General features: G+C 38.8%; 1 protein-coding gene and 1 pseudogene across 1 annotated transcript in view; both read left to right on the top strand.

The window, feature by feature from the left end:
* Positions 1–4,965, top strand: part of LVRN (laeverin) — a 100,543-nt gene extending 95,578 nt beyond the window's left edge. The window contains exon 20 of the mRNA XM_012555721.1: positions 4,643–4,965. Coding sequence (XP_012411175.1) covers positions 4,643–4,783 — 141 coding nt within the window. The 3' untranslated portion in view covers positions 4,784–4,965. The remainder of the gene's footprint in view (positions 1–4,642) is intronic.
* Positions 4,966–12,174: 7,209 nt separating this feature from the next.
* On the top strand, positions 12,175–12,833 carry LOC101347839 (60S ribosomal protein L12-like; annotated as a pseudogene).
* The last annotated feature ends 8,544 nt before the right edge of the window (positions 12,834–21,377 follow it).

Raw genomic sequence — 21,377 nt, 5'->3', positions numbered from 1 at the left:
AGATGAGAAAAATCTTTACCATAGGCTATTCAGTAACTATTCAGTAACTAATAACTGAAATAGCTGATTCTTACATTAAAAGAGGGAAAGAAATTTAAAAAACAATGATTTCTTATATCTAGAAAATAGAACACTGAACAGCAAAATTCTCGTATAAACCCCATTGTAATCTTTTAGTTTACTCAGTCCTATGTAGTTAATTTTGGTTCCATGCAATTCTGGATCAGCAGCAGTCTGAAAACTTCATCAGTTTCTACATAAGAGTTCTAGATATCTTGATTCAGTTCAATACTATCCATGTTCAAAATATTAAAGTCCTTTTCATAAGTCTGATACACTCTATTTTTGTTGAAATATTTTGGTCAAGTGTTTTCAGTGAATCAGCAAAGTAAAACTTATCTGCAGATGACAAACTTAAAAATGGCCGTGGTTAATAATAATAATAACTTATAATAATAATTCTTAAAGGTGAAAGACTTGATGGGATTTAACTACAAAAGTAATGCAAAACCAAATAAAGTCAATTAAAAAAAAACCTTAGACAAAAATATCTCTAAACATGATTAAGCTTATTTTCAAACAGCTTCAGATATAACACATAATAATCTTGAGAAATAATACTAAATAATCAGAAGATAACAAGAATATATCAAGATTATCAAGTCTCTAAACATCTGTATAGTAATAAAAACTCCATGGGTAAACGATGTGAATTCCCCAGTTAAAACCATTGGCTTTGATGATGCTAGATTAAAAGGAAAAAAAGTTGCAACCAAGTTAGCGATTGAAATAATAAAATTATGCAATAATACATCACTGACATAAATTTTAACCCAAAGAAAATTTAGTGCTTCTTCTGACTTGACATGTTTCATGCAACTCATAACACAGTAAATAAACTTTTTTTTTTTTTTTTTTAGCACTTTTCTCTTTAAGAAATAGAAACAAATCTTTTGTGGCTTTCCTCGAAGTTTTGAAGTTGTCAGGAGTTTATCATGGGTCACTGAGAAACAACACTTGAGATATTTAACCAAAGATCTTAAAGATAAAAACCTTAGCTTTTTCCAAAGCCATGTGGCTTGGTTTCTGACTCAGGAATTTATTCTGTTGAACCTTTGCCTTCAAGGAAGATTGTACAAACAATAAAATTAACTCTTTAACCCAGTGATCAAAGAAAATTTTGTTAACAGCGAGAAACCCAATTCTTTGCTTTATATGCTATTTGACATTAAAGCTCTTAAAAATTCTCATAATATTAACCCGTTAAACTTTCAGCCACAGCAAATAAGAACTTTGACCATATCAAATAAATTCCCTTTTAATAGATCTTTTAAATTTCCTGTCCTTGTTATCTATCTCTTATAGTACAACACTTTAAGTGGCAAAAATGAGCACACTTAATACCAGACTCAGATACACATATTTGTATCCTTTCTCTATGGCATAAAAAGTAAGAGCCTATACACTTCAATTATAGTGTAATATCCATTAGCTCAATTTAATATCAGTAAATTATGTAAAAATCTTGGAAATTAACTGATTAAATTAATTACAAAACATAATTACTGTTGAAGTAAAGTTTGTCTAAATGGTCTGTATTTCCATTCAAACCTTTACCATTTGTTATATTTTCTCAATCTAACCTTAGATTTGTCCATGAGTTTTTTATGTTGAGGAGGCACCCGATTTCTGGTAACTGTATTAAGACAACATTTTTCTTATTTTAAACCTCATTAATGTCCACATTATTTATCTCATTTTTTTTTGTCTTAAAAAGGTTTTTGCCTGGTTGGGAGGGGTCTTTTCAAAACTGTCTCTGGAGCAGTGTAGGTCTTAGAGGCTCATTGTCAAGAAAGACTCAGTAAATCTCAATTCATTTACATATGTTTAAGTTGGCCTAGGTATTTTGAAACACAAAAAATAACTAAATTATTTTGCTTCTAATTTTTATTATTCTCTTGGTAAGCAGTTTAGCATTCTTTCTTCTCACTCTAGAATAAAATTACTCCTTTTCCCTAAATAAAGAGCACATTCCATATAATATCTAGCTTAAGTTACTTAGGTTTTTCTTTTAAGATTTTGCTTCAAGGTTGACATAAACATAAAAACCTTTATCAGAATGGATTCATTTTCATTAACTCCTGGGAATATTGGGACTATTTAATTTATATAAGCACTTATTTATTATTAAACCAATCAGAGTAAGTTCTTTGAAGGAATATTATAATCTAATTTAAAAGCTTGGCTGCTATCCAAAAGGTTGACAGTTCGAATCCACCAGCCACGCCTTGGAAACCCTGAGTTCTACTCTGTCCTATAGGGTCACTATGAGTCAGAATCAACTCGACAGCAATGGATAATTTAATAATACCATCTGGAGGTAGGAAATTATTAATTTTCATAACCTTGTCTTTTGCATGCTTTATAGGATCCTCTATAGGATCCAGATTATTCTTTTTAATTTGTCCTTCTTAAGGCCTTTTTTACTAATCAAAATAAACAGTCCATCCTTTTCATTGCACTTTTCAAAAAGACCAATTTATATCAAATTTTCTCAATGTAGTTACTGAAAGCTCAACTCATAAGACAGGTGCAAGAAGCAGTTTTTCTTGGAAGAGAAAATAAATTAATACTTAAAAGATTTCCTCATGAGAAAAAAGAAAAAGAAAAACCCAGCAACTTCCAGTCACAGATTCCTGAGACAAGACAGAAACTCAAACACAAAATGAGACAGAAAAACCACAAAAAATTCACCGTCTATGAGGCCAGCTCAAAACATAAGCTTATACTGAACATCACACAACTCAAATGTATGGGGAACCCAGTTTCTTGAAATGTATACAGCAATTCTTGGATGAGATCAACTCAACAGAAAAACAGGTCCTAGATAAACTTATTAACTTGCCAGAGTCTCACAAGGAGGGATTTTATTCAGACCCTTTGACTAAAACTGAGCATTAAACAAAAGTTCTCTGAAAAGGACAACGCAAATGGAAATTCATTTTCCTAAAATGTTCACTGAGATTTCACGTCGCTTCAAGTATATTTAGCTTATAGTGTTTTTGAACATGAACCCCAAACCAGTGTCCCAGTAGGGGGCAAATCCAGACTCATTTATCAAGGACATTAAGAATCTTATTCTCTCAGGTTGAAACTTTGGTTTCCCAGAGTCAAATAAAATTTCTAGCAGAGAGTCTGCCACGGGGTTTTGTCAGTGTTTTGTTTCACAATGTGCCTCCATTGCATGAGAGTTTTCTTGTGGCTGTTGGGCAGCCTAGTGCTCTGGCCCATTTCATGTCCCACCTTATCCTTTCATGGGTGTTTTTCTGTCGGTGGTGAGAGCTGTAAGGTCATCTAAGATGCTCAACCTGTGCTCACATATTTTTGCAGCTTAAAGACTCTGGGATTCCTTTGTAACAACCATACGAAACCTGGTTTCATTCTTTCTGAACCTAATTCATTCTGCCACTAGAGTTTTAGTTTCTTATTTTAGACCTTAAATATACTAGCCTCTCCAATTGGAAAGTTCCCCAAAGTGGCCATTGATTTAACAAACTGTCCTTAGGGAGGGCAAACAAAAGCACAAATACAAACAAGACCTAGACTCACAGTTCTTGGCCATACAGTGAGCCAGAGTTCCAGTAGGAAAATCAGCTGCTTTCTTGGATTCAGCATACCCCACACTGAGACAGTGCTAAACACTATGATTCACCAAACTCACAATAAATATTGGAGTTCACACTATCCATCAGGACAGCAGTTCCAAAGTCGACAATTCAAAACATAAATCAAAAAATAAAACTCAGAAGAGCTACTACACACAGTGCGGAGCTCAGATTCTGAGAGTTTTTTTTTTTTTTTTTTGACCTGAGTGACCCCAAGATAAAGCTGAGACAAAGGAGCCCAATCAGCTCAGCTTGATACCAAAGCTCAAAACCAGCAATTAATCTTGGGATTGCAGAGGCTACCTAGGGAATCCCACATCTCTGATGCCTGAAATGTAAAAGAATTTCTGAGAATTGAAACAAAGTTAAAAAAAAAAAAAAAACTAGAGATTTATTATTCAATCAATGATTTATGGACTGGGGAACTCACAGCCTAAACTGCCTGTTCCAAAGAAATGTGGCAGTATCAGGGTTGATACAGTCAGAGTGGAACAAAGATAGTCTGAGATGTCCCAGCAGTTTTAGCCAGGTTTTTCAGAGGTTCATTAAAATGTCCTTCGAAATCCTTTCTCCTCTGAAACGTTAGTTTGCTTAAGAAGACAAATGTTGCAATTTTTGGGGGTGGAGGAGGAATCCGTGCCTGGTGAGCGGAGACATGTAACCAGGTGTCTGCCTGCCTGGAATGCAGGAGTTAAAGAGCAGGAACTGTTGATCATACATAAATCTACAGAAATAAGCTAATTACTATTTCTAAAATTTAGGTTACTTAACATCTTAAACGTTTGCCCTTGAAACCTGGTAGTAGCCATGCTTTTCTGGTATGGCATAAAGGACTCCATGTTGGTTTACGCTTCCACAGCCACACAACCATAATCATCCCTTTGCAAAATCATGTTGCTACTTAGCATAAACTTTGTCTTATGTTGTCTAAGTGAGAAGTTAGATTGCATTTATCAACGGCTTCTCTGTCCTTGCAGCTGCAGCAGTTTTTCAGCAACATGTTGGAGGAGCACCAGAGGATCACAGTTCATGCCAAATTACTGACAATAAAGAACGAGAATCTCAAAAACAAAAAGCAAAATGCCAGGATAGCTGAGTGGCTGTGGAAAAACACATAGCTCAGTGGCCATTTTCAACACACCTCTTGCATATTATAATGTAGTTTGCTCAGTTTTGTCATTCAATACTTTGTGAGTTGAGGGCTACACATTTTGTTGTTTGTATTTCAGTCACATTTACTGCTCAGAGTCCTGTTTTTCCCATATTGTCACATATGGCCCTGAGGCTTGGTGATGGCTGAGGATTTTGCCTACCCTGCTGTATTTTGGGGGAAGATTTCACTTCATCTTGGGCTACACCCTCTGCTCCCCACCCATTGCCATCGAGTTGATTTCAACTCATAGTGACTTTATAGGACAGAGTGGAACTGCTCCATAGGGTTTCCAAGGCTGTAATCTTTACAGGAGCAGACTGCCACATTTTTCTCCTGCAGAGCAGCTAGTGGGTTCAAACTGTTGACCTTTCATTAGCAGTTGAGTGTTTAACCACTGCACCACCAGGCCTCCTTATCTTGGGCTATAAACCACCGAATTTACTTAAAATTTCTTTTAAAAACAAAGTTACAAATAAGAAAGTCTTGCTTATTCTGTTGTGAAGGCCAGTGGAATATTAAATCATTGGCATTAATGAAGGGTGCGTTCTTTTTGGGGGGAAATACAGGTTTGCCATAGAGTCACTATGAGTCAGAATTGACTGGATGGCAATGAGTTTGTTTGTTTTTTGTTTTTTTTTGGATTTAGGGTTTATTTAAGTCAGTGTTTAAAAGAGTCACGAGAAAATAACATGAAAATGTAAAGACACAGAAATCAGAAAACTAATATTCACTAGAAGGCAGAAAAGCCAAAGAAAAGCAAGTTGTAAAAAGAAAGAGCAGACAATTTTATCAGTAATGTTAAGTGCCTCAAAGGCAAGAAATGTGTCTTCTCCTCCATTTCTCTCTCCCCACAGAACCACAGAATTGCACCACACTTTATTGGCTACTGAACTTAAGGTGTCACAAAAAGACAAATGATTGTAGGTTCTATGAAGTGCCCTAATGATTGCTGTTGTGGAGGACAAAGCGGAGATGAAGTCTCTGCCATGAAGCTCTTGAGTCCAAAATCCTGTGGGTCCAAAGTGTGTTTTTCAGCCAAAATTTATATGTAAAAAGAAAGATGCCAAAAGATAGTAGCAACTATGGCCCCATTTTCAGGGCAAAGGGAAATCTCCAAATGAAGAGAAAACAGAAGTAAAAAGCTAACCAGAGCAAAATCCTTACAGCTTTACACTCAGGGGTTTGAGTTTGAAATGTGGTTTCATTTGGCCAAACTGAACCTACTTGTAATTTCAACCAACTTACTTTAAGCCCTTTCATCAGTCACAATATATGGAATGACTTTAGTCTTGTTACACCCGATTTAAACTGGACAACTAAGGTAAATCATTCCTAGTCTAGACATGGCATGCATATGATTTAATCCTGTTTTTTTTTTTTTTTTGTAGAATGGGGGTAAAACTACAGCTCTCCGATCTACCTCAGAGTGATATTGTAAAACTTAAGGAAAATGTTGTAATTAAAAGGCTTTAAAGATGTTACAAAAACTCAAGGCAATGTTATCTAAGGTTTTTTTCACCCTATTTCTTTTATAAGTTAAGGCAGCCACAAATTAAATGTAATACACACTGAGAAAAGTTGGCTTCACAAAACGGCATTCTGAGCGTGAGGCTATAAAACTTGGCCATGTGGACAAACCAGTCTACTGCAACTTGACCTCAAGGTCATAGGTCAGAGAGTTTTTTTTTCTTTAAATTTAGAAGTTCAAATTTTGAGCAATAAAATATCTCCATGTTTTAAAATTCCTGCTATGTATGAGATATTTTCTGTGTGTTCTTAAACATTTGTTCTATATTTCCCTATTTCCTCTGATAACTAATCTTATCTCCTGATAAACTTGTCAGCAAAGAAGTCCTCTCAATGGCTTCTCTCTCCTTTCCTTTCCCGCTCCCACTGACCTCTCCTCTTCTTCCATTCTCTCTCTCTGGCTCCCTTTTCTTCCCTTCTATCCTTCATAGTAACCTCTACCTTCCTTCTGCCTGGTTGTCTGTCCTCTCTCTCCTTGGTCTTTCTAGCCTACCTGCTGTAGGTTCATCAAGTACATGTCATGGCTGACACTCAGGCTTGAGGGTCCTGAATCCAGTATTGGGTGATGCCAAGTACTGCCTGATCCTGCCCAAAAAAAGCACGTAGGTAGATCTCTCCAGATCATTTGTTGAAAATTAAGCAAATTCCTGTTACATCTTAGCTTCTGATTTAATTAACCAGTGCTGAAGGTATTTATCCAAAATCAAATGTCATAGTATTTGGCTATATGGTGTCAACTTAGGCTACTTTATTCTACTACTGTAGGAAATTCTTAGGTCCCATAAAGCAAACTTCAATCCAGTTATCTTGAATAATTTGTTCAAAAGTCTAATATAGATCTGAGTTACTGTCTTACTGAGCAACATTCCTCAGTAATGGGGAGTTTCTGTCATATTTTTCCATTTTTTAGTGCATTGAAATAGGAGTGTCAGGCTTGGGCATCCTGCTTTTTAGCATTATATAACATCCATGACTGGAACACAGCAGGCAGCTCTTTGCTTTATTACTGTGCCTGGGATTACTTTGCAAATCTAGATAGATTAATTTGATTAGGACTGTTGATATTATACTTGGCAGCCTAACAATTTCTGGAAGTGAAAGATTTCCTGTAGGTTAGAAAATACATATCCCCACTTGGAAGTCAAACCACAACTTTCCGTTTCCTTAAAATAATCTTTGCTATAGAATACTTTGTAAAACCAGTTTCCAGGACACTGAAAACGTGATATGTGAAATAATGAAGCAACTGCTTTTAGGAATCCACGAAGTAAAGAGAAGACTGTGCACCATGGGGAAATAGCAGGGGGACCAGGTGAGGGACACTTCACTGTATCTGCTACACAGTTTCTTTTAATGTTTGCTCTGATAATGAAGACAAATGCTGCAATTTTCCTCTCACCTATTGAAAGCTTTTGTCTGTGTCCACATCAGCTTCAAATATCATGCAACTTGATGGACCTATTGCAAGGTGGCAAGGCCAGCTATCCTCCCCTGCTGTCTTGATTTGCAATCTTGCCCGCCCCCTGCCCTTTTGTTGTTAACATGCCCTTGAAATGGCACATCAGCCTTTAAAGTAGATTTTCTTGTAAAACTTACTGCTCACTTTTTTTTCCTGATGATAAAAGTAATAAATATTTATTGTCAAAATTAAAAAAAAAAAAAACTTGGCTAATAGTCCTTCCTCTAAATATAAAAAAAAATTTGGATACTGTACATTTTTTCTTACTTGGATTAAGCCAATTACTCCAGATAAGCACTACTTTTTATGTTCTACCTTATACTTAGTATAAGAATAAGCTATTGTTGATTGACTGTTGTGATAGCAATTGTCTTAGTTATCTAGTGCTGCTATAACAGAAATACCACAACTGGGTGGCTGTTACAAGCAGAAAGTAATTTTCTCACCCTTTAGGAGGTAAGAAGTCCAAATTCAGGGCCCTGGCTCTAGGGGAAGGCTATCTCTCTCCGTTGGCTCTTGGGGAAGGTGCTTGTCTCTTCAGCTTCTTTTCTTTGGCTCCTTGGTGATCTTCTTGTGGCATGGCATCTGTCTTCCTCCATCTCTGCTTCCTTCTCTGTGCTTCTCTACTTGTCTTATATCTCAAAGGTGATTGGCTTAAGACACACCCTACACTGGTATGGCCTCGTTAACTAACAAAGAAAATCCTATGCCCAAATGGGATTACATCCACAAGTATAGGTGTTAGGATTTACAGCACCTATTTTGGGGGGCACAATTCAGTTTGTAACGGCTATAAAGCAGTAACAAGTCAGGGAGTCATACTGAAGCAGATTTATCTATATAGCATAAATATGTTATTACTTCCAAAACCAGCTTGTTTATTAGCATCCTGTTATGGGTGCAGTTGGAAACCCTGGTGGCATAGTGGTTAAGAGCTATGGCGGCTAACCAAAAGGTCAGCAGTTTGAATCCACCAAGTGCTCCTTGGAAACTCTATGGGGCAATTCTTCTCTGTCCTTTAGGGTTGCTATGAATTGGAATCAACTCGATGGCAATGGGTGTTTTTTTTTTTTTTTTTATGGGTTAAATTGTATTCCCCCAAAAGGTATATTGAAGCCCTAACCCTTTATCTGTGAATGTGACCTTGTTTGGAAATAGAGTCTTTGCAGATGTAATTAGTTAAGATGAGACCATTAGGTGGGCCCTGCTGTCTTTATGACTGATGTCATTTATAAGAAGAGAAGACACACAGAGGGAAGGCATAGACGGCATTATGCTTCCACAAGCCAAAGAACCCATGGGGCTACAAGAAGCTGGGAAAGTCAAGAAAAGATCATCTCCTGAAGCCTTCAGAGAGAGCATGGCTTGCTGATCCCCTGAATTTGGACTTCCAGTCTCCAGAACTGTGAGAGAATACATTTATGTTGTTTTAAGCCACATAAAACCAATAACTAAACCCACTGCTGTTGAGTCGATTCTGACTCATGGTGACCCCATGTGTTATAGAGCAGAACTGCTACATAAGATTTTATTGGCTGTAATCTTTACGGAAGCAGATCATCAGACCTTTCTTCCACAGCACTGCTGGGTGGGTGTACAAACCATCTGCACCACCCAGGTACTTTAGTTTGTGGTAATTTGTTACAGCAGCCCGAGGAAACTAATACACATTCCAACTACAAAAACATTCTCTGACCCAAGCAGTTTATACTTATTTTCTTCTACAAAAAAGCTAGCAAAATGTACAGTATATCAATGCTTTCTTCAGTTTGTTAATTAGATATTAAAATTTTCCTCACAATCTTATGCTTCCTTCCTCCTCAGAACCTTTCAGTGACTTTCAAGTTCTCTATTCTCTGTGCAATGATTGGCCTATCTTTTAAAATGGTACCATTAGTCTTAGCAAAACTTGCTTGAGATCAACATAGTCTGTTGGTCCCACCAGTTCCTATGAGAGAGAGCAATCCTTAATGATAGCAGGGTCTAAAGCCTCATTGGAGAGATTGTCCTAAGATTGCCCCATAAAACAAAATAGCTATGACTTCTTCAAGAGTATTTCTTTCACACATCAACAGCGAGCAGGAGGCCTTTCTAACCACCCAGCTCCAGATGATAGGTCCAGTATTTATGAATTCCTGTGAAACGTAGGCAGGGTAGGAGTACTAACTCAACAATTCATTTCTTCCTCTGGTGGATGTTCTCTTTCACCCTCTACCCAAAGCACATATCTCAAATTTTAGGGAAAATATACTCATTTTATAAATGAAATAAATTCAGGAGGAGTTATGACCTGCCCAAATGAAGGCAGCATAATATAATAGGGTAGTGTTATGGTCAGCAGAAAAAAACTAGTATCTGTGGGGTGTTCTCTGTGTGTGATACATTGAGCTATGAACTAAAACCAGAGAAGTTTTGTTTGTTTGTTTTAACAAGAGGTTTTCAATGTTAGGGATTTGCTAAACAGGTGTTAGAGAAGTGAAAAGGCAAAAGAAGAATCCCAAGTTTTAGCACAGGAAGCAGTTCTCACCCCTAAGGTAGGAGAATAAAAGGCAAAGGATGGAATTATTAGACTTTAGAGGCTTGGACTAGGGAGTACAGATTTTTGGTTTTTGAGTCCACACAGATGTCCCCATTCCAAATCTCAAGGTCTCACTTCTTCCCATTCAATGCCCTAATTTGCACTTGAGGGACTTTGCAAGGCTGTGAATTCAACTTGCATTGTAGTGATGCATCCTGCAGAACAGCTGCAAGAAATAAGATATTCTTTTAGGGCTGCGTTAGAAATTCTCTGGTTCTCTGACCATAACGTGAGCTGGTCATTTTCTTTCTGTAACAGCTCCATTGCACTCCGAAATAGCCAATCCATCCCACAATCCCTGCAGTCATAGTGGTTAAATGCAGCCAAGGCACTTGCTTCAGTAGGTGTTTCATCATAATCAACCACAGGTGATTGATTCCCTGATTAATTGTCGTACAACCAGGAGCCAGCACTGTGTTCAACGCCAAGGGCAAGATCAAACTCAATCCCAGAATCCCATCTTGTAGAATCTATTTCCTGGATTCAGAGGTTATCAGTCAAGTCAGGAAAAGGGAAACCAGATCAGCTGTTTTGACCGAGAGAAATTATTATAAGGAATTGGTATTGCAGAACTGAAAAGGAAAAAGAGTGTCACTCAGATAACACAGAGAGAGGAACTATAGGAAGCAGCTACCAACTTAGGTGCGGGCAACAAAGGGAAGAGGTGGGGTTATTGGAAGCCTGAAGCTGGTGCTACTACCGCCGGAGCTCAGAGCAAGGGCCCCGCAGAGCTGAGATCCAGATCTTGAGGAGGAGGCTCTGGTTAGCTGGTGCTAGTGCTGGTATCTCTGAGGGAATATGCTAGGCTGGGTCTGGGAGAGTGGGAAAAAAACCTGGGAATTGCAATCCAACAGCTGCTGTCTGAGGGGGCCTGAACAATTCAAGATGGCACCTGTCTGCAAAGGACTCTGGAAAGGAACCAGAGTACCTGATTGAGCAGTGACCTGAGCCAGGAAAAAACACACGGAACACTTGACTCCATAGTAACGTCAATTGAAGCCCTTTAACTAGTACAAAAACAACCCCATTAACCATTGTTCAGACTCCCCGGCAGACAGGTACATTGTTCTCCCTACGTGTTACCATTATATATATAAACACCTAATCCTTACTATTTTGCACGGACCTCTACCCGGTTGACTCTGATGCGAGATTTCTGTATGTAAATTCCCTAATAAAGCCTTGTCTGATCAATCTGGCTTTTACTGCCTTTTTTTTTTTTTTTCTGGAATCTGACTTGTGCCCCTCGGAGCCTCTCCTACCGCTGGTCTGGTGGAGTGCAACACCGTCCAACCGAAGAATCATTGCTGGGGTGATGCCAATAAAAAGAGGAAGAAGCATGTCCCTTCTCTTGCCTCTACCTTCCGGTGTCCCTCAGTGCCTCCTATTGACAGAGCCTAACAGGGAGCAGCTGGCAAAGCAGGAATGTGGTTTGTAGAATCCTAGCCCTAATATTCACAAAGCAGAGAATGAAAAGGTGGATTTGAAACTCTGAGGCAATGACTTGGTAACCAACTCAGGTCAGTACAATTGTTCTGATTTTAACACATGGCAAGACAGAGGCTTAAGGTCACAGTGCTAGCGGAGTTGGAAGCCAGAATTTAAGATCTGCTCTGTAAGCCACGTACCATTTGTCTTTGCAGGTTTTTTTCACCTGAATTTAGGACCTGTTAATTTAGGAGATTATTATATGCTGAAAAGCCTTATCTGAAAGCTTTAATCCACAATCTAGCGTGCACCGGAAATCTAGGGCGTCAAGCAGGTAGCTCTTGGAAATAGCAAGCAGTGGTTCATGCACACCTGGCCATTCAAAACAAAGAAAACACTTTCAGCTCCCAGCAGGCCTAGGTGCAACTTTCTTCAGTCGTCCAGCATCCGGGTTCATCTGATGCCGCCTAAGTTCGACCCCGAGGAGATCACAGTTCTGGACCCGATGTGTTCCGTCTACCCGAGGTGCTTGGGTGGGTAGGGGAGAGGAAAAGAAGGATGGGGGGCGGGGAAGGTGGCAGGGAAGGGAGTCGGTGCAACATCTGCCCTGGCCCCCAAGATCGGGCCCCCTGGGTCTGTCTCCAAAAAAGGTTGGTGATGACATTGCGTAGGCAACCGGTGATCGGAAGAGTTTAAGGATTAAGGTAAAACTGACCATTCAGAACAGAAAGGCCCAGATTGAGGTGGTAGGTTCTGCCTCTGCGCTGATCATCACAGCCCACAAGGAACCACCCAGAGACAGAAAGAAGTAGAAAAATATTAAGCACAGCAGAAATATCCCTTTCAATTAGATTGCCAAGGTTGCCCTGACAGTTTTCACCGATCTTTAGCTAGGGAACTCTCTGGAACCATTAAAGAGATCCTGGAAACTTCCTAGTCTGTGGGCTGCAATGTTGATGGCCACACCCTCATGACATCATAGATGACATCAACAATGGTGTGAAGGAATTAATGCCCATCTAGCTAAGAACTACAAAGGAAAATATTTCAATAAAGGATCATTTGGTAAGACAAAGGAAAACCTTCTAAGAATAATTTTGTACGACTAGTTATGCTTGAACTTGTGTTGAGAAAAAACTTGAGGTAAATACATTTAAATAGGTTGTTGCATCTACTTTACAGACATTTGGACAGATTTTTATGAGATTGCAGAGGTTCTAAAATGTCTAGCTTCATGCCATCAAATCAGTATTTTTTTATGGTTTAAAATTGCTTTTAAAATTTTAAAATACACAGGAAGTACAGCAAAAAGATATTTGCAACTTTACTGATATGATTATAGCCCAGGAATATACTTATATTACTCATGAAAGTCAACTTACCCGAAATGCTGAGTTTCTGTAGTTTTCATAAAACATGTTGTTGTTGTTGTTGTTAGGTGCCGTCGAGTCAGTTCCAACTCATAGCGATCCTTTGTACAAGAGAACAAAACACTGCCTGGTACTGTGCCATCCTAACAATCATTGTTATGCTTGAGCCCATTGTTGCAGCCACTGTGTCAATCCATCTTGCTGAGGGTCTTCCTCTTTTTCGCTGGCACTCTACTTTACCAATCATGATGTCCTTCTCCAGGGACTGATCCCTCCTGATAACATGTCCAAAATACGTGAGAGGTAGTCTTGCCATCCTTGCTTCCAAGGAGCATTCTGGTTGTACTTCTTCCAAGACAGATCTGTTCATTCTTTTGGCAGTCATTGGTATATTCAATATTCTTTGCCAACATCACAATTCAAAGACATCAATTCTTCTTCAGTCTTCCTTAGTCATTGTCTAGCTTTCGCATGCATGTGATTGAAAACACCATGGCTTGGGTCAGGTGTACCTTAGTCTTCAAGGTGAGATTTTTGCTTTTCAACACTTTGAGGACGTCTTTTGCAGCAGATTTGCCCAGTGCAATGTGTCGTTTAATTTCTTGACTGCTGCTTCCATGGGTGTTGATTGTGGATCCAAGTAAAATGAAATCCTTGACAACTTCAATCTTTTCTCTGTTTATCATGTTGCTTATTGTTCCAGTTGTGAGGGTTTTTGTTTTCTTTACACTGAGGTGTAATCCATACTGAAGGTTGTGGTCTTTGATCTTCATCAGTAAGAGCTTAAAGTCCTCTTCACTTTCAGCAAGCAAGGTTGTGTCGTCTGCGTAATACAGGTTGTTAATGAGTCTTCTTCCAATCCTGATGCCCTGTTCTTCATATGGTCCAACTTCTCGGATTATTTGCTCAGCATACAGATTGAATAGGTATGGTGAAAGGATACAACTCTGATGCATAGCTTTCCTGACTTTAAACCACGCAGTATCCCCTTGCTCTATTCGAACAACTGCCTCTTGATCTATGTGTAGGTTCCTCGTGAGCACAATTAAGTGTTCTGGAATTCCTATTTTTCGCAATGTGGCCCATAATTTGTTACCATCCACACAGTCGAATGCCTTTGTATAGTCAATAAATCACAAGTAAACATCTTCATAAACCATACACAATGATAAATATGATTTAAAAGAATCCAAAGTTTAAAATATCAGACATTTAATACATTATAAATTCTCACTGAAGATGTCAAATTTGTAGAAAAATTAGTGTTGAATTTATTGATGCATTTTGAATGTTCTTATTGATTTTTTTACTTTAAAAGCAATTAATGTGGTTTTCTTGTCCTTACATATTTTTCTATTTTTAATTTACAACTCCGCTTATCTGAGCATCCCTTTCCGCGTTGGTAACATGAAAGAACTGCATTGCATTAGTGGTTTTCCCTAGGGCTTTTGGGGGATATTTTACAGATTCCATAAATAGAACAATTCTTGATTATGTCACCGAGGAGGTAGGTGTGGACAAAGACAAAGAGAAGGCTCAGCATAGCTTTTGCTACTCCTATCCTCACCCCATGCTTCAATTAGCATGTTGTTGTTAGGTGCCCTTGAGTTGGTTCCAACTCATAGCAACCCTATGTACAACAGAACAAAACACTACCCTGTCCTGCGCCATCCTCACAATCATTGTTATACATGAGCCCATTGTTGCACTACTGTGTCAGTTCATCTCGTTGATGGTCTTCCTCTTTTTCACTGACCTTCTGCTTTACCAAGCATGATTCCTTCTGCAGGGACTGATCCACCCTGATAACATGTCCAAAGTATGTGAGAGGTAGTCTCACCATCCTTGCTTCTAAGGAGCATTCTGGCTATACTTCTTAAAAGACAGGTTTGTTCATTCTTTTGGTAGTCCATGGTATTATATATTCAATAAACTTTGCCAACACCACAACTCAAAGGCATCAGTCCTTCTTTGGTCTTCCTTATTCATTTCCCAGCTTTCACATGCAGATTAGGTGATTGAAAACACAATGGCTTGGGTCAGGAGCACCTTATTCATCAAGGTGACATCTTTGCTTTTAAACCCTTTAAAGAGCTCTTTTGCAGGAGATTTTCCCAATGCAATGCATCATTTGATTTCTTGACTGCTGCTTCCATGAGTGTTGATTGTGGATCCAAGTAAAATGAAATCCTTGACAACTTCAATCTTTTCTCTGTTTATCATGATGTTTCTTTTGGTCCAGTTGTGAGGATTTTTGTTTTCTTTATGTTGAGGTGTAATCCATACTGAAGGCTGTGGTCTTTGATCTTCATCAGTAAATGCTTCAAGTCCTCTTCAATTTCAGCAAGCAATGTTGTGTCATCTGCATAACACAGGTTACTAATGAGTCTTCCTCCAATCCTGATGCCACCTTCTTCTTCATATAGTCCAGCTTCTCAGATTATTTGCTCAGCATACAGATTGAATAAGTATGGTGAAAGGATACAACCCTGACGCACACCTTTCCTGATTTTAAACCAGGCAGTATAGCCTTGTTCTGTCTGAACAACTGCTTCTTCGTTTAAGTACAGGTTCCACATGAGCACAATTCAGTGTTCTGAAATTCCCATTCTTTGTAATGTTGTCCATAATTTGTTATGACCCACACAGTCGAATGCCTTTATATAGTCAATAAAACACAGGTAAACATCTTTCTGGTATTCTTTGCTTTCAGCCAGGATCCATCTTCTGACATCAGCAATGATATCCCTGGTTCCACATCCTCTTCTGAATCCAGCCTGAATTTCTGGCAGTTCCCTCTCGATGTTCTGTTGCAAGAGCTTTTGAATTATCTTTAGCAAAATTTTACTTGTGTGTGATATTAATGATATTTTTCAATAATTTCAGTATTATGTTGGCTCTCCTTTCTTTGGAATGGGTACAATATAGATCTCTTCCAGTCAGTTGGCCAGGTAGCTGTCTTCCAAATTTCTTGGCATAGACAAGTGAGGGCTTCCAGCGTTGTATCTGTTGAAACATCTTAGTTGGTATTCTGTCAATTCCTGGAGCCTTGTTTTTTGCCAGTGTCTTCAGTGCAGTTGGGACTTCTTCCTTCGGTAACATCGGTTCTTGATCATATGCTACCTCCTGAAATGGCTGAATGTCGACCAGTTATTTTTGGTAAAATGACTCTGTGTATTCCTTCCATCTTCTTTTGATGCTTCCTGCATTGTTTAATATTTTTCCGATAGAATTCTTCAGTATTGCAACTCAGGGCTTGAATTTTTTCTTCAGATATTTCACCTTGAGAAATGCCCAGTATTTTCTTCCTTTTTGGTTTTCTAACTCCAGGTATTTGTACATGTCACTATAATACTTGACATTGTCTTCTCGAGCTGCCCTTTGAAATCTTCTGTTCAGCTCTTTTACTTCATCATTTCTTCCTTTCACTATAGCTAGTCTACGTTCAAGAGCTAGTTTCAGAGTCTCTTCTGACATCCATTTTGGTCTTTTCTTTCTTTCCTGTCTTCTTAATGACCTCTTGCTTTCTTCATGTGCGATATCCTTCATGTCATCCCACAACTCGTCTGGTCTTTGATCATTAGTGTTCAATGAATCAAATCTTTTCTTGAGATGGTCTCTAAATTCAGGTAGAATATACTCAAAGTCATACTTTAGTTCTTGTGGACTTGTTCTAATTTTGTTCAGCTTCAACTTGAACTAGCATATGAGCAATTGATGGTCTGTTCCACAGCTGGCCCCTGGCTGTGTTCTCACTGATGATATTGAGCTTTTCCATTATCTCTTCCTACAGATGTAGTCAATTTGATTCCGGTGTATTCCATCTGGCAAGGTCCACGTGTATAGTCACCGTTTATGTTATTGAAAAAAGTTATTTGCAATGAAGAAGTCATTGGTCTTGCAAAATTCTATCATATGATCTCCGGCATCTTTTCTATCACAAAGGCCAAGCTTTCCCACTATGGATCCTTCTTCTTTGTTTCCAACTTTTGCACTCCAATCACCAGTAATTATCAGTGCATCTTCATTGCATGTTCAGTAAATTTCAGAATGCAGAAGTTGGTAAAAAGTCTTCAATTTCTTCATCAATTAAGATAAAAAAACCAAAAAGCAAACCCGCTGCTGTAAAGTCAATTCTGACTCATAGCCACCACACAGGACAGAGAACTTCCCCAAAGGGTTTCTAATGAGCGGCGTGTGGATTCAAACCACCAACATTTTGGTTAGTAGCTGAGCGAGCTCCTAACCACTGCACCACCAGGGCTCCATCAATTAGGATAGCTCTACTTTTTTTGGTTTCATAAATTGAGGTTTATTTAGAGGAACATCATAAAAACAGTATTTGAAAATGATGGACTATATGATCTCAAAAGCCCTTCCCCGGTGCAGCATCTTGCTGACATCTGGCTTGTCCACTCCTTGAGAATCTTCTACATGGACCATGCTGCTCTGAAGCTCTGTAGGTCCCACACATTTCCTCTTACCACAGAGGACCCTTAAGTACCTCAGAAATGATTCACCTTTGGCTGTAGAAGAGATCTAACAAATTAATAGAGATGAAAATTCTGGAACCAGTGCCCATTTTGGATGATTCTGGTCACTAAAAAAACATGTCCTCTGCATGGCGATCTTGAAGTTGTTGGCTGCTGTTGAGTCATTTCTGACTCATAGCAGCTTTACAGGACTGAGTAGAACAGCCCCTAGGGTTTCCAAGGCTCTAATATTTAGGTCTACTTCTGAAAAAACTGGCCAGTGAAAACCCTACGAATAGCAGCAAAAGATTGTCTGATATAGTGCCAGAAGATGAGCCCCTCAGGTTGGAAGGCACTCAAAATACAACTGGGGAAGAGCTGCTTCTTCAAAGTAGAGTCAACCTTAATGACGTGGAGGGAGTCAAGTTTTTGGGACCTTCAGTTGCTGATGCGACACGACTCAAAGTGAGAAGAAACAGCTGCAAGCATCCATTAATAATCAGCATATGGAATATATGAAGTATGAATCTAGGAAAATTCGAAGTCATCAAAAATGAAATGGAACACATAATCATTGATATCCTAGGCATTTGTGAACTGAAATGGACTGGTATGACCATTTTGAATTGGACAATCATATGGTTTACTATGCTGGGAATGACAAATTGAAGGCATTCATCATCAATAAGAACATTTCAGGACGTAGCCTGAAGTACAATGCTGTCAGTTATAGGATAATATCCAAACGCTTACACATTAGACTAGTTAATACGACTATTATTCAAATTTATGCACCAACCACTCATGCCAAAGATGAAGAAATTAACGATTTTTTACCAACTTCTGCAATGTGAAATTGATCAAACATGCAATCAAGATGCATTGATAATTACTGGTGGTTGGAATGAGAAAGTTGAAAACAAAGAAGGAGAAACAGTAGTTGGAAAATATGGCCTTGGGGATAGAAATGATGCTGGAGATCACATGATAGAATTTTGCAAGACCAATGACTTCTTCATTGCAAATATCTTTTTTCAACAAAATAAACAGTGACTATACACGTGGACCTTGCCAGATGGAATACACCGGAATCAAATTGACTACATCTGTAGGAAGAGATAATGGAAAAGCTCAATATCATCAGTGAGAACACAGCCAGGGGCCAGCTGTGGAACAGACCATCAATTGCTCATATGCTAGTTCAAGTTGAAGCTGAACAAAATTAGAACAAGTCCACAAGAACTAAAGTATGACTTTGAGTATATTCTACCTGAATTTAGAGACCATCTCAAGAAAAGATTTGATTCATTGAACACTAATGATCAAAGACCAGACGAGTTGTGGGATGACATGAAGGATATCGCACATGAAGAAAGCAAGAGGTCATTAAGAAGACAGGAAAGAAAGAAAAGACCAAAATGGATGTCAGAAGAGACTCTGAAACTAGCTCTTGAACGTAGACTAGCTATAGTGAAAGGAAGAAATGATGAAGTAAAAGAGCTGAACAGAAGATTTCAAAGGGCAGCTCGAGAAGACAATGTCAAGTATTATAGTGACATGTACAAATACCTGGAGTTAGAAAACCAAAAAGGAAGAACATGCTGGGCATTTCTCAAGGTGAAACATCTGAAGAAAAAATTCAAGCCCTGAGTTGCAATAGTGAAGGATTCTTTGGGGAAATATTAAACGATGCAGGAAACATCAAAAGAAGATGGAAAACTGGGTTCTCTAGAGAAGCAAAACCAGTCAAACCTATAAATATCTATGTAAAGATATTTATATCAAGGAAATGGCTGATGCGGTGGTAGGAGCTAGACTGTCCCAAATCTGTAGGTCAGGCTGGAGGCTTCTTCTGATTCACGTAGTCACAGGGGCTGGCAAACCCAAGATCGGTAAGTCAGACAACAGGGCTCTTGCTCACAGGCTGCAAAGACCAACGAATCCCAAGATCAGCAGGCAAGACCGCAGGTAAGCTGCTAGCTAAAGTCCAAGAGCTTTAGGCCAGAGGAACAGGAGCCAGCTGCAGGATCCAGAGCAAGCAAAAGCCTGTAAGCCTTGCCAGAGTCTACTTATATTTGATGCAGGCCACACCCCCAAGGAAACTCCCTTTCAAGTGATTGCCTACTCAGAGCAGATCCAATCATGGAAGTGATCACATTATATCAAATCTCATCATGGAGGTGATCACATCACCATAAGACTGCCAAATTATATCGTAACTGCCCAACCACTGGGAATCATGGCCCAGCCAATCTGACATACCACCTTAACGATCACAGAAGGAATACATGGAATCACTCTACCAAAAACATTCAGCCATTTCAGGAGGTAGTTTAAGAACTGATGGTATTAAAGGAAGAAGTCGAAGCTGCACTGTAGGCATTGTCAAAGAACAAGTCTCCAGGAATTGATAGAATACCAATTGAAGTGTTTCAACAAAGGGATGCAATGCTGGAAGCACTCACTGGTCTGTGCTAAGAATTTTGGAAGACAGCTACCTGGACAACTGACCGGAAGAGAGCCATATTTGTGCCCATTCCAAAGAAAGGTCATCAAACAGAATGTGTAAATTATTTTTAAAAAATCATTAATATCACATACAAGTAAAATTTTGCTGAAGAGCATCCAAAAGCGGTTGCAGCACTACATTGACAGGGAACTGCCAGAAATTTAAGCCATATGCAGAAGAGGACATGGAATGAGGGGTATCATTGCTGATGTCAGATGGATCTTGGCTGAAAGCAGAGGATACCAGGAAGATGTTTACCTGTGTTTCATTGCCTATGCAAAGGCATTCTACTGGTGGATCATAACAAATTATGGATAACATTGGGAAGAATGAGAATTCCAGAACACTTAATTGTACTCATGTGTTACCTGTACATAGATCAAGAGGCAGTTGTTGGAACAGAACAAGGGGATACTGTGTAGCTTAAAATCAGGAAGGTTGCCTGTCAGGATTGTATTCTTTCACCATACTTATTCAATCTGTATGCTGAACAAATAATCTGAGAAGCTGGACTATATGAAGAAGAATGTGACGTTAGGATTGGGGGAAGACTCATTAACAACCTGTGATATGCAGATGACACAGCCTTGCTTGCTGAAAGTGAAGAGGACTTGAAGCACTTAATGACTAAGATCAAGGATTGCAGTCTGCAGTATGGATTACAAAAACATACAGAAAACAAAAATTCTCACAACCAGACCAATAAGCAACATCATGATAAGCAGAGAAAGGATTGAAGTTGTCAAGGATTTCATTTTACTTGGACCCACAGTCAACACCCATGGAATCAGCAGTCAAGAAATCAAACCACACATTACATCCACAAATCTGCTGTAAAAGAACTCTTTAAAGTGTTAAAAAGCAAAGATGTCACTTTAAGGACTATAGTGCGCCTGACTCAAGCCATGGTGTTTTCAGTCACCTCATATGCATGTGAAAGGTGGACAATGAATAAACAAGATGGAAGAAGAATTGATGTCTTTGAATTATAGTGTTGGTGAAGAATACTGAATGTATCATGAACTTCCAGAAGAATGAACAAATCTGTCTTGGAAGAAGTATGGCCAGAATGCTTCTTAGAAGCAAGGATGGTGAGACTTCATTTCACATACTTTGGACATGTTATCAGAAGGGACCAGTCCCTGGAGAAGGACATCATGTTTGGCAAAGTTGAGGATCAGTGAAAAAGAGGAAAACCCTAAAGAAGACAGATTGA

This window comes from Trichechus manatus, unplaced genomic scaffold (genome assembly GCF_000243295.1).
Source record: "Trichechus manatus latirostris isolate Lorelei unplaced genomic scaffold, TriManLat1.0 scaffold00047, whole genome shotgun sequence".
NCBI lineage: Eukaryota > Metazoa > Chordata > Mammalia > Sirenia > Trichechidae > Trichechus > Trichechus manatus.
The sequence above is the reverse complement of the archived record's forward strand: the minus strand, read 5'-3'. Positions and strand labels throughout refer to the sequence as shown.